We start from the raw sequence: 13221 nt of genomic DNA on the forward strand, positions 1-13221 counted from the left end.
AGAGGTGAGTAAGAATGTGGAGGCATAACAGGGCTTTGGGGCACTGGATAGATGATTGATTGATAGATAGATGATGATAGATAGATAGATAGATAGATAGATGATGATAGATAGATAGATAGATAGATAGATGATGATAGATAGATAGATAGATAGATAGATAGATAGATGATGATAGATAGATAGATAGATAGATAGATGATGAGATAGATAGATAGATAGATAGATGATGATAGATAGATAGATATAGATAGATAGATGATAACGGATAAAATGTATATAGCTTTCTATCCAGTTTCGCACAACTATATGTGTCTATACAATATATATAGTAGTACATATATCGTTTCTTAAACATTTAAGCATACACTTCCACAACCCAGCACTCACACTCTCAGAGATATGAAACCGTATGTCCCACAAACACCTGCACATGAATGTTCATGACAGCTTTATCTGCAACAGCCAACTTGGAAACAACCTTCCGTGAATGACTGGAAAACACGTTACAGTTCATGGATACCGCTTAGTCATCAATAGGAAGAAACCATGGGTACGTGCAACTTAGTTGAATCTCGAGAATATTATGCTCAGGGCAAAAAGCCAAGCTTTATCGAAAGCCTACACGCTGTGTGATTCCATTAACATAACCTGTTGGACGTGGTAAAGTGTGAAATGATATGTGTACCGAGTATTCATTTTAGCCAAGACTGGAAACATTCATCAGAAGAAAATTGATGACAGAGATTGTGGCACCATCGACTTATGGGAAATAAAGAGCTGTAAAAAAAAAATTAAGGATACGAAAATACCACCAAAATAAATTGAGTAAGAGGGAGGACATAAGATGAGTACTGGGTGATCTATGCACGATGAATCACTAAATTCTATCTCTGAAACTAATTTTAAAAAGAGCGCTAAAAAATAAACTAAGTAAGAAATGCAAGATGCAGGACAGTATTATAGTATGGTACTTTGATGTACAAAAAGAGGGGAGTGTGTGTGTGTGTGTGTGTGTGTGTGTGTAAAGAGACTCTGGAAGGTTACCATTAATAGGGGCAATCCATTGAGAGGGCTTGTTCAGAGCTGGAGGGATGGGGACCTAGATTGGGGGACAGCACTTCATTACTGCATGGCATGACTATTTTTTTTAACCCAGAGTGAGTATTACACATTTTAAAAGTTAAAATTTTTAAAGACAACAGAAAGCCAATGGAGGAGAAGGTAAAAATAAGAGGATTCCAGGCGATAGGGGAGCAGAAATTGGGGTCATGATATGAGCACCCCAACAAAGGCTTACCAATATTGTTGGTGGCAAGAGTAGAATAGAGATTCCCTAATTCCCCTGCAAAGTGCACTCGGCAGGGTTAATGAAGACTGAGCCCTTCGTGTGGGTGACAAGAGGGCGTTTTTAACAAGGACGTGGTGTGAAGCCCCAGTGTCAAGCACAGCATCTCACCTATGGCAGGCGACAGGAAGTGTTTGATAAATTCATTCATTTGACCTTACTGACTTTTCTGACTTTCTAGGAGCTTTCCTTGGCAAACCCAACTGCATAAATTCTCCTCCTTGTGGAATTCCCATCATGACAGAATGAAGGAAAGGGCATGGATTCAGGCATCTGAGTGCCCTGTGGAGGGTTTGGACCACCAGACCTCCCTGGCTGGGAACTGCTATGAGGCTCAGTCAGGGCTAGAAGAGGATTTTGGGGAGTGCTCCATGAGAGTGAATCCCTGGTGACTTTTCCATCTCCTCAGCCCTCTGTCATCTGAGAGGGCACATACCCCAGAGAAAAAGCCACACGTGGCAAAGATAGAAACAAAACAATTAGCATTTTCTTTCTTAACAAGGAGCCATGGGGATAGAGTCCCAAAGAGCCCCCAAACTGTTAAGTACCCTACTGTGCCTCTGGCCCCTGCTCACCTGCCCCAGGCTGGGGCCAACACGTCATTCCCCTACCCCCACCCCACACATCAGACTCGCCCCAACCATCACAGCTTGAGTGGTCTCCCTCTGCCCTTCCTGAAGGCTTAGCACTGACGTCGGGTTCCTCTGGAAGTCAGTGGAGAAGGAGGTTTGCCAAGACCATCCTCTTGGTGATACTACCCTGGTAAGTGAATGAGGGACGGGCAAGGGGAGTGAGCTGGATGGGACTGGGAAAGAGGAGCTCCTTCCCTTTCTCGATACCCAGAGAGAAAGGAGGGTCTGAGACCAGTTCTACACCCTCTGAGCGGATAGAGGGCACAGAGGGCACACCCTCTGTAGCAGGTGATGAGAGAAAGAGCAGGTAGGGTCTGTACTCGAGGGACACCCGCACAAAGGCAAGAGATTGGAAATCAGCGCTCTCCACTCTGGGTGGTGGTTCTCCAGATGGGGTCCCCTGGCTAGTGGCAGCAGCATCCCTGGGAACTTCCTAGAAGTGCTGGTTCTCAAGTCCTACCCCAGACGCTCCGGGGCACCGTCCCAGCCCTCTGGGAGACACCGATGCAGCTCAAGGTTGAGAACCACTACTCTAGTGCAACCAAGGATTTCACGTCAACAGCCAAGGTGCTTAGGGCAATGCCTACATTGTCTCTAAACAACCGAGTTAGGTTTTTGAGTTGCAAATTATCTCAGGCATGGATGGGTTTGTTGGGGAGAAACAGAAATCCACAGATCTTTATAGAACTCTGCAATCCGGGGGACTGGAACGCCGCCTCTGACTCCTAGCTTTATGTTGTTTCCTTTCCCCTTTTTCCCTTGGCAGTAGACACAGGCTGTCCATGGAGCCAAAAAACCAAAAAAACCAAACAACAGTCTCAGAATTCCTCCTTCTGGGGCTCACAGGAAAGCCAGAGCATCAGACTCTCCTCTTTGGGCTGTTGCTCTCTGTGTACCTGGTCACCATCTTTGGGAATCTGCTCATCATCCTGGCCATCATCACAGACTCCCGACTCCACACCCCATGTACTTCTTCGTCTCCAACCTGTCCCTTGTTGATACCTTCTTGTCTTCCACCACTGTCCCCAAGATGCTGGTCAACCTTTGGACCCAGAACCAGGCCATCTCCTTTGTGGGCTGCCTTGCTCAGATGTACACCTTCCACCTGTTTGGGACCATGGACAGCTTCCTCCTGGCTGTGATGGCCATTGACCGGTTTGTGGCCATTGTCTACCCTCTGCGCTACTCGGTCATCATGAGCCCTTGTGTCTGCGGGTTGCTGGTGGGGGGGCCGTGGCTTATCACCAATCTCCAGTCACTCGTGCACACCTGTCTCATGGCTCAACTGACCTTCTGTGCTGGCTCCGAAATCCCCCACTTCTTCTGTGATCTCATGCCCCTGTTGAAGCTCTCCTGCTCTGATACACACACCAACGAGCTGGTGATTTTTGTTTTTGGCATCCTCATGGGCATCAGCCCCCTCTTGTGCATCTTCCTCTCTTATACCTGCATTTTCTGGGCAGTCTTCAAGATCCCTTCTGCTCAAGGCAAATGGAAAGCCTTCTCCACTTGTGGCTCGCACCTCACTGTGGTATCATTGTTCTATGGCACCATCTTTGCTGTGTACTTGCAGCCCACATCTCCTGCCTCCTCCCAGAAGGACAAGGCAGCTGCCCTGATGTGTGGAGTGGTCATCCCCATGCTGAACCCCTTTATATACAGCCTAAGGAACAAGGACATGAAGGCAGCCCTGAAGAAACTCGCTGGCAAAGCAGTCTCCTCTCAGTCTTAAGGTAGAACAGTTGTTGGGCACTTAGCGTGTTCCAGAACTACTGTTGGGTGGTGGGAACACAGAGATACATCTCATCCCTGCCCTCAAGGCATTCAGAATTGAGTGGGGAATGTGTAATGTGTACATGTGTAAATAAATCATTATGGCCCAACGTGGTAAATGCATCACAAAGATGAATGAAAAGGGAGAGGTGTGCGTTTTCCCCATGATTTATCTTCCCCATGAAGATCAGAAGACTTCAAAGTAGTCTTAAATTGGTCCTCCCTGGGGTATTGGGCTTATGGGATTGCTACGTGGGTAATATAGTTGAACAAAAGATTGGCTACACCATTTTTTTTGGCTACACCATTTTAATATTGATAAAGACAACACATATTAGCCAGTTACATCACCATGCTTCCTAAGTGACGTGGAGAAGGACAATGAAAGCATCTATTGAGATCAGCTCACTTATTATTTGCTTCAGAAGCCACCAGCCTCGGTCTCACAGGGACCTTGTGGCCCCCTCTTGGGCCCATGACTTTGGGGATCTTTGTTATCATCGGGCCTCCCGTGTGCACCTCCCCCACCCCCCAGGCATTGGATCATAAGAGACAAGGACATTTGGCTCCAGGTATTGTGATTCAACAGGATGGCGCTGAACCCTGGAATCTGCCTTTTTAACAAGCTCTCCAGGTGGCCCTGAAGCAGGGATTACACAGACCTCTGTCTGAGGACACAGGCCCTGGACTAGATGCAGAGGCCACGTGTCTCCTGTGACGTCCGTCACCTGACTTCAAACCCAATCCGATTCTACAGGCACAACTGTAAACAAGCAGATAGGATGGACTGGAACGCATGGAAAGTTAGTGCTGGGAGGTGAATTGTGTCTTCCAAAAAAGATGTGTCAAAGTCTAACCCCCCCGCAGGACCTCAGCATGTGACCTTACCAGAAAATAGTGTCTTTACAGAGACAATCAAGTTAAAATGAGGTAATTAGGATAGGTCCTGATCCAGTATGACTGCCAACCTTATCTAAAGGGAGAATTTGGACACAGACACACACGCAGGGAGAAATGCAGGCAGAGATGAAGGTGATGGCTCCACAAGCCAAGGAACACCAGAGATTGCCAGCAAACCCCCAGAAGCCAGGACAGAAGCATAAAACAGATCCTCCCTCACAGTCCCCAGAAGGACCCAACCCTGCAGACACCTGATCTCAGACTTCTGGCCCCCAGAACGGTGAGACAATAAATTTCTCATCCAATTTGTGGTCCTTTGTTAGGGCGGTCCTAGCAAATGAGTACAGTGAGTTTAGGAAGAACTGGCAGCATGCAAAGACCACACCCAGATTCATCCCCTCAAGTCCATGCCTCACGGCATGTCTGGTTAAGAGTCTGGGCTACAGTCAAAAAGAACAATTTCACAACATTTACAGCAACATGGACAGGACTGGAGGAGATAATGCTAAGCGAAATAAATCAAGCAGAGAAAGACAATTATATGGTTTCACTCATTTATGGAACATAAAGGAATAGGAAGATCGGTAGGAGAAGAAAGGGAAGAAGGAAGTTGGGGGGAGGGAGATGGGGGAATGAACCATGAGAGACTATGGACTCTGGGAAACAAACTGAGGGCTTCAGAGGGGAGGGGGGTGGAGGAATGGGATAGGCCGGTGGTGGGTATTAAGGAGGGCACGTATTGCATGGAGCACTGGGTGTTATACACAAATAATGAATCATGGAACATTACATCAAAAACTAGGGATGTACTGTATGGTGACTAACATAACATAATAAAAAATTATTATAAAAAAAATAAAATAAAATAAAATGGGAGCTTGCCAAGAAAAAAAGAAAGAGTCTGGGCTACAAGTGGAGGAAAAGATGAAGGATTTCAGTTGTATGGATTTGGATTCATTTTCTGGGTCTCAGTGTGATGACAATGATGAGCTTTATTGTGTGCCCGGCACAGTGCTAAGCCCTTTGTACTCATTATCTCATATTTTAAACAGATCTTAACATCACATGATGTTGTCTACAAGCTGGCACCTAGAGCAGAAATGTGCAAACTATGACCCTCGGGCTAAATCCAGCCCACAGCCTGTTTTTTTATGGCCTGTGAGCTAAGAATGGTTTTTATATTTTTAAATAGTTGGGGGGGAAAAATAGTTGGGAAAAAAAATAAAAGACTATTCTATGACGGATTAAAATTATATAAAATTCTAATTTTAGTGCTCATAAAGTTTTATGGGAACACACCCATGCCCATTAATTTATGTATCATCTACAACTGCTTTCAAACTACAGAGCAGAGTTGAATAATCTTGACAGGCACTCTATGGTTCACAAAGCCTAAAATATTTACTGTCTGGCCCTCTACAGAAGGAGTTTGTTGACCCCTTTTCTATAGAAAAAGTAGCAACTGATACTCAAGTAGATCCTTGAACCAGAAGCGTCAGCATCATGAGGATTTTGCTAGAAATGAAGACCCAGACACCATCCCAAACCACTGAATCTTAATTTTAACAGCAACCCACAGGGCTTATATGAGCCTTAAAGTTTGGGGATCACAGGTATAGGTGGGGGATGGAAAGGAGGGCTGTAGAGATGTGGGACTCAAACAGGTCTTCAGTTCAGAGATACAGGAGAACCGGATCTGGAGCATTTTTCCATAGACATTTTCCGTTTTTCCCGACCATAGATATGGTCCTGGAGCGGAAGGTGCAAAGACCACACCAAACGCTTTGGACGAATTGCAGCTGCAGCTCGAAGACGTAGCCACCAGGTGGCGATAGTGCTGTTTCACAAAATGGATTTAGAGCTGCTCTTTTTGGAAACACTTATTCCAGCTGCTGTAAACTGGCCCAGCTCCCCTACCTCAGGTGTAATCGTCCCCGGGGGAGGGACAGCGTGTGCAAAGTTCCCGTGGTGGGACGGAGCCTGGGTTGTTCAGAAAAATCACGGAGAGCTGTGTCCCCAGCCCACAGCAAGGGGAGTGGGGTGTTTGTGGGAAACTGTGGAGGACAGCAGTGTTCGGTTACCACGAGGACTGGTCCACAGAGCAGAGGGGACCGCGACATTAAGCAGGGATGTAGGGAGGGCCCCAGAATTAATCCACTGATGAGTCATCCCATGGATGGGGGGTCAGAAAACCTATAAATGGCCAGATAGTAATTATCAGCTTTACAGATCATACAGTCTGTCATAATGACTCATGGTCTGCTGTTCCAGCATGAAAGCCACCGTAAACAATACATCAAAGAGTAGAAACTGAAACTTGCATTTCATATCATTGTACGTGCCATAAAATATAGTTTTTTTTACTCTTGCAATAAAAAATGTGTTACATCATCAAAATGATTCAGAAAGATTCTCAATGAATATCTACCTTCCATGTGCTTCTCTTCCCCCAAATTGTAGTGATAAAATAGAGCAGGTGCCTTCTTTTTTTTTTTTTTTTTAAAAAAANTTTAAGAAAGTAAAATATATTGCAGAAATGGATCTGGCTGTCTGGGTTTTAATGACTGCCATATCTTCACTCCTTTTCTCTCCTCACCCCAGAAACCCTCCCATATACTTGCATCTTCTAATTTGACTACCTGGCAACATGGGTTCCCAAATAAATCAACTACCAGAATATTTCAACAGTCACCCATAAAGAGGAAATTAAGAGGAAGTTTCCACCTTCTGTATCAACCAGCTGGGCTCCAGGATCACAGGGAAAAAAAAACAATTAATTTGCAAGACAGAAAATCCTGTCTCTACAAATGTCTAACAGACACATGAAAAAAGGTTCAAAATCTTTAGCCATCAGGGAAATTCAAATCAAAACCACACTGAGATACCACCTTATGCCAGTTAGAATGGCAAAAATAGACAAGGCAAGAAACAACAATTGTTGGAGAGGATGTGGAGAAAGGGGATCCCTCCTACATTGTTGGTGGGAATGCAAGTTGGTACAGCCACTCTGGAAAACAGTGTGGAGGTCCCTTAAAAAGTTAAAAATTGAACTACCCTATGACCCAGCCATTGCACTACTGGGTGTTTACCCCAAAGATACAGACGTAGTAAAGAGAAGGGCCATATGCACCCCAATGTTCATAGCTGCATTGTCCACAATAGCCAAATCATGGAAGGAGCCGAGATGCCCTTCAACAGATGACTGGATTAAGAAGCTGTGGTCCATATATACAATGGAATATTACTCAGCTATCAGAAAGAACGAATTCTCAACATTTGCTGCAACATGGACGGCACTGGAGGAGATAATGCTAAGTGAAATAAGTCAAGCAGAGAAAGACAATTATCATATGATTTCTCTCATCTATGGAACATAAGAACTAGGATGATCGGTAGGGGAAGAAAGGGATAAAGAAAAGGGGGGTAATCAGAAGGGGGAATGAAACATGAGAGACTATGGACTATGAGAAACAAACTGAAGACTTCAGAGGGGGGGGGGTGGGGGAATGGGATAGACTGGTGATGGGTAGTAAGGAGGGCACGTATTGCATGGTGCACTGGGTGTTATACGCAACTAATGACATCGAACTTTGCATCGGAATCCGGGGATGTACTGTATGGTGACTAACATAATATAATAAAAAAAATCATTAAAAAAAAAAAGAAAATCCTGTCTCAAATCTGCCATCCAGTGTGAGCTTTCTGACATTACATATTACTGGACACATTAATCCTATGGTTACCACTAAGGCCCCCTTCATGAACACTAGGTTTAAAGTTTTAATTATCAAACAAAATTATCAAAAGTAGCTCATGAAATGTTTTCTTTTGATTTGTTTCCAACCATTTAAAAATTTGAAAAATAGTTCATAGTTCAAGAGCAAGATTTGACCCACAGGCTCTAGTTTGTAAATCCTGGTACACATGGATGGGAGTGACAATAAGCAAAGAGACCAACAGGGACCAAAGAGTGAGAGGTGAAATGGGCTGAATCGCAGGGCCAGAAAATGAAGGGATGGATGGTGCCACAGGACCTTTGCATAGCTAATGCCTCCTCAGCTTTGAGATTTCAAGGCAAACACCACTTCCTCAGGGAAGCCTCTCACCCCCCCATCCCAGCTATGTCAGGTGCCCAAATACATTCACTAGTCCTCATTCTCTTCATCACATTGGTGATTTTATATTCATTGATGTGATTCTCTGATGAATGTCCATTTCACCCACTCAACTGTGAGCTGAGAAACCATGTTTTCTTTCTTATCTTACCCAAATCCATACAGCAGCCACTCAACATATAGTTGTTGACTGAGCAAATGAATGAATGAACAAGTAAATGGATGAACAAATGAACGAATGAGGAGGCAATGCAATGGTAAGACTCTAGGAGGTAAGATGAGTTGGAACAGAGACATCCAACAGTCGAGGTTAAGTTGCTGTGGTATGCGATGTAAACTCTCTTTCCACTCCCCCAGCCTCAGCAAAACCTGTCATACACCCAGGAACCTTGGCGAAATCAAGGAGAGAAGCCAGTGCCCCTCATCCTAGAAACCAGGAAGAGTGAGCTCACCGTGAAGCTATTTAATTCAGCAATAACAGGACACCATAAGAAAATAATCATCTAGTAATTCTCCAAAATCTCAGGAAGGGTGTTGGAAGGGGCTGGAGCCCATTTAAGTGGCTCAAGTGACCCTGGCCAGTATTAGAGCACAAGAACCCTTCTTTCTCTATACACGGGATTTTGTTGGGTGATTCAAAGCAATTTTGGAGACTCAGACCCTGAGACTCAGAGAAGGAAAGTGACTGTCCCAAGGCCTATGCTAAATCAGGGCAGAGGGAGCATTCCAATCCAGTGTAGTGTGACCCGAAAACCTGACCCCTCCCTCCACCATGCCAGATGGGCTCCCAGGTGAGTGACTTACCCAAGGTCATGCTGCATGTGGGGCTCTGGGGGGCAAAAGGTGGATCAGCTGGTGAGAAAGCAAGCCACTTCCAGCAAGGGATAAGAAAAGACACAGTAAGTCTGCAGCCTGAGGTCCTGGAGGGGAAGCTCCTACTCCCCTGTACATTTACAAGGGATTTGGGGAGTCACTCCCATACCTCTGTGAACCTGTGTAGCGGGAGGTCCCCAAGACCACCCTCAGGTTCAACGATTCACTAGAAGGAGTCAACAGAACTCAGCAAAATTGTTATATTCATAGTTTATTACAGAGAAGGGATAGAGATTAAAATCAGCAAAGGTCAAAGGCACGTGGGGCAGGGTCCAGAAGGGACCAGCCACCAGGGGACCAGTTGTCCCCTCCCTGCAGATTCATGTGGACAGCACGTAATTCACCCAGCAATGACCTTCAACCACACATGTGGTGTACTGCCAACCAGGAAAGCAAGCTCCTTGAGTCTTGTTGAGTTTTCCTCAGTATTAGTTTCCTACTGCTGCCATAATAAAACACCACAGATGGGGTGGCTTAAACAAGAGAAACTTATTTTCTCAGTTCTAGAGGCCAGAAGTCCAAGATCGAGGCATCATCAGCAGGCTTGGTTCTTTCTGGGACCTGTCTCCTTGGCTGGTAAATGGCCGTCTTCCGTGCCCTCATATGATCTCCCCTCTGTGCACACATCCTGTGTCCAAATATCCTCTTCTCATGAGGACAGTCATATTGGATTAGGGCCCACCCTAAAGACTTCACGTGATTGAAGCACAGTTTAAAGGCCCTATCTCCAAATACAGTCACATCCTGAGGAACTGGAGGGGGGAGGGGAGGGTGGTTAGGGCTTCAATATATGAATTTGGTGTGGACACAATTCAGCCCATAACAGCCACAGAGACACGGCTGACTGCCCATGTGGCGTACCTTGGTTTCTCAGTCTCTGGCCACTCCAGGTTAAACTGACACATGTGGCCCAAGGTCCCCACTATAAATCACATCGTTAGCATGGCCTCCAGGTATACAAAGAGATTCTTATCAAGTAGGATACTCCACCAGCTTAGACGCTACCTCCCAGGAGCCAGGCAAGGGCCAGACGTTTCTGTGGAAGTGCAGTTGAGCCCAGAGACCTGGAAGAGAGGAGGGAGGAGCTAAGGAATGACATGGGGTCTCTGCCTTGCCCTACTCACCCCTGGCCACTTGCCCCAGCTGACCAGTTGGTCACCGCTCTCTAGGCTGCCTCCCCTTTCTCTGGGACAACCAGAGGTCCTGCAAGTTGGACACCACGGCAGCGCTTGGCATGGCTACTGGTGGCCAGTTGCTGAAGGTGTCCTGGGGCGTCTACAAGGGCCTGGCCACCAGGAAAGCCCAGCAGACCTGCAGCTGATGGAAGGAGGGCCCTGCAAGGGGGGCTGGGGTCTCTGCTGCACCTCAGCTTCAGCTCCGCAGCTGGCCTGCTGGGCTTTGCCATTGGGAGGCTCTGGCCAAGATATGTTGCCTCACTAAGTGCCTGCCAGGTGATGCCACATCCCACCCCAGGAAGCTGCCTCATGGTGACTTGGCCACCCTCTCTCCCTCTACGTGCCTGATGCTACCTTGGTGGACATCTCTGGGCAACTACCTCTTCCCAGGTTCCTCTAATGATGGGCTCCCAGTCAGGCAAGTGTCGCTTCACCCTGGAAGGTGCCTGACACAGGGGAGCCTCAGGCAGAGGGACAACTGGGAATGTCAAAAGTGGGTGGGGGGGAGAGCTGGGAGCCTGCTCCCCATGATCTTCTCCATCTTCCATTCCCAGGAACTAAGGATTGCGGGGAGATGGCTGACAGGAGGCTTAGCCCACAGACACGTGCCCCGCCTCCATTATCCCCACCCCACCCCCAGCCTCGGTAAGAGGGGGAGTTGTTCTTCCGTTTGGATGGACAAAGACACTGAGGCCTAGAAAGAGTGTCTGCATTTGAGGTTCCCAAGAAGCTGACCCTGAAACAAGGATTCAAGTGCAGGGAGTTTATTTGGGAAGTGATCCAGGAAATGCTGGGAGGAGGGTGGAGAACTGAGAAACAGAAGGGAAGGAAGTCAATGAAGAGCATACTGGTATTCAAGTTCCCACTGTGGGCAGTTGGAGCTCCATCCCATGGGGACCTGTGTGGGTCGATGTGGAACATACACCTTCAGGCATCCCACAGGAGGGGTGAGGGAGCTGGGGTTCATACCCAACCCCCGCTGTCTGCTGCAGAGATGCAGAGCTCTGCTCAAACCTCACCAGCCCCCTCCACCTGCATTTCTTCTTTCAGCAAATCCCCATTTTGCTGGGGGCTGGATTTATTCATCAGGCATCATAAATACCGCACATCACGTCTGCAGCCGGTGAGAACATCTGGGGGAAAGAGAATACACACACACGGGCTCCTAAATAAAGCAGCAGCTACCAAAATCCAGATTTCACAACATGTGAAATTCAGTATTCATAACCATTTTATTAGCACTTAGCAAGAACTTCTGGTTGCTGAGAAAGAATCATAGCCAACTGTGAATTAAATGAGCTAAATAAATGAGCCAAACAAATGCAACAGGAAAAGTAGAGAAATGCTGTCAAAAGTGTTTACCAAGAGTAAGTAAGTAAATATGGATATGCTGTGTGAGTGGTGTTTAATCATTTGATATGATATGGGTGGGGCCAACGGCTGCTCTCATCCCCATGCCAGCCTCCAGCTTCTCCGAGGTGCTGGGATACCCTGATGGGGCCCCCCTCCAATCCCCCCCGGCCCAGGACTTGTGAACAGGTGTTGTCTTGACCCTGACCTCTTCCCCACTGTCAGCGGCTACCTCAAAGACTCCTGGGGTGTATCCCACCACTCTCCAGCCTGACTCCTCCCAAACAGACGTCCAAGAAAAATGAACAGAACCTGAGAGACCCACGGGACACTAACAAGCATATTAACATATGCTTAATGGGAGTCCCAAAAGAAGAGAAGAGAAAGAGATAGAAAAAATAGTTGAAGAAATAATGGCTGAAAAAAAAACCTCCCACAGTGGATGAAAGATATGAATCAGCACATCCAAAAAGCTCAACAAACTCCAAGTAGGATAAACAGAGAGATCTGCTTTGAGACACAGGATAAGCAAACACACACGACCTCCTCTACCCAAGGCTCTCTCCCCTTCTATGCAGGCCTCCTCCGACCTGGACACTCAGCAGTGAACAAGACAGAAATGCATCTGGTGGAGTCCCAGTTTTGACAAGGACACTGATAAACTCAACACTGAAGCTCTTAAGTTCAAGCCATGACCGTGTTCAAAGAAATGAAACACGAGGAGGTAATAATATGTGGACAGTGGTAGGTACTCAAGGAGGGCCTCCCCAGGGGGTGCTTTTGGAACTAAAGGATGAGAAAGAGGCAAATTCAGAAGAGCCAGGGCTTCCCAGACAGAGGGGACTCCATGTGCCAAGGGCCTGGGACAGGTACAGTTTGATCTAAAGGAGGACCAGAGAGGAGGTCATGGTGAGCAATGGGGACAACGAAGGGGAGGAGGCTGGAAGTCTTCCTGGGAATCTGGATTTTATTCTAAGTGAGGTGAGCGGTCATGGGAAGACTGTACAGAAGAGGAGTGTCATAATCTGGCTTCAGTTTTTAAATCCACTCTGGAG

The 13221-nt window shown here is 46.7% G+C and overlaps 1 protein-coding gene across 1 annotated transcript; it reads left to right on the top strand.

Annotated features, from left to right (window-relative positions):
• Positions 1–2762: 2762 nt before the first annotated feature.
• On the top strand, positions 2763–3712 carry LOC100483540 (olfactory receptor 1I1). The gene is given in 2 exon segments (XM_011236022.2): positions 2763–2937; positions 2940–3712. Coding segments are annotated over 2 exon segments (948 nt in total).
• Positions 3713–13221: the final 9509 nt, after the last annotated feature.

The sequence above is a fragment of the Ailuropoda melanoleuca genome, chromosome 4, assembly GCF_002007445.2.
Source record: "Ailuropoda melanoleuca isolate Jingjing chromosome 4, ASM200744v2, whole genome shotgun sequence".
Taxonomy (NCBI): domain Eukaryota; kingdom Metazoa; phylum Chordata; class Mammalia; order Carnivora; family Ursidae; genus Ailuropoda; species Ailuropoda melanoleuca.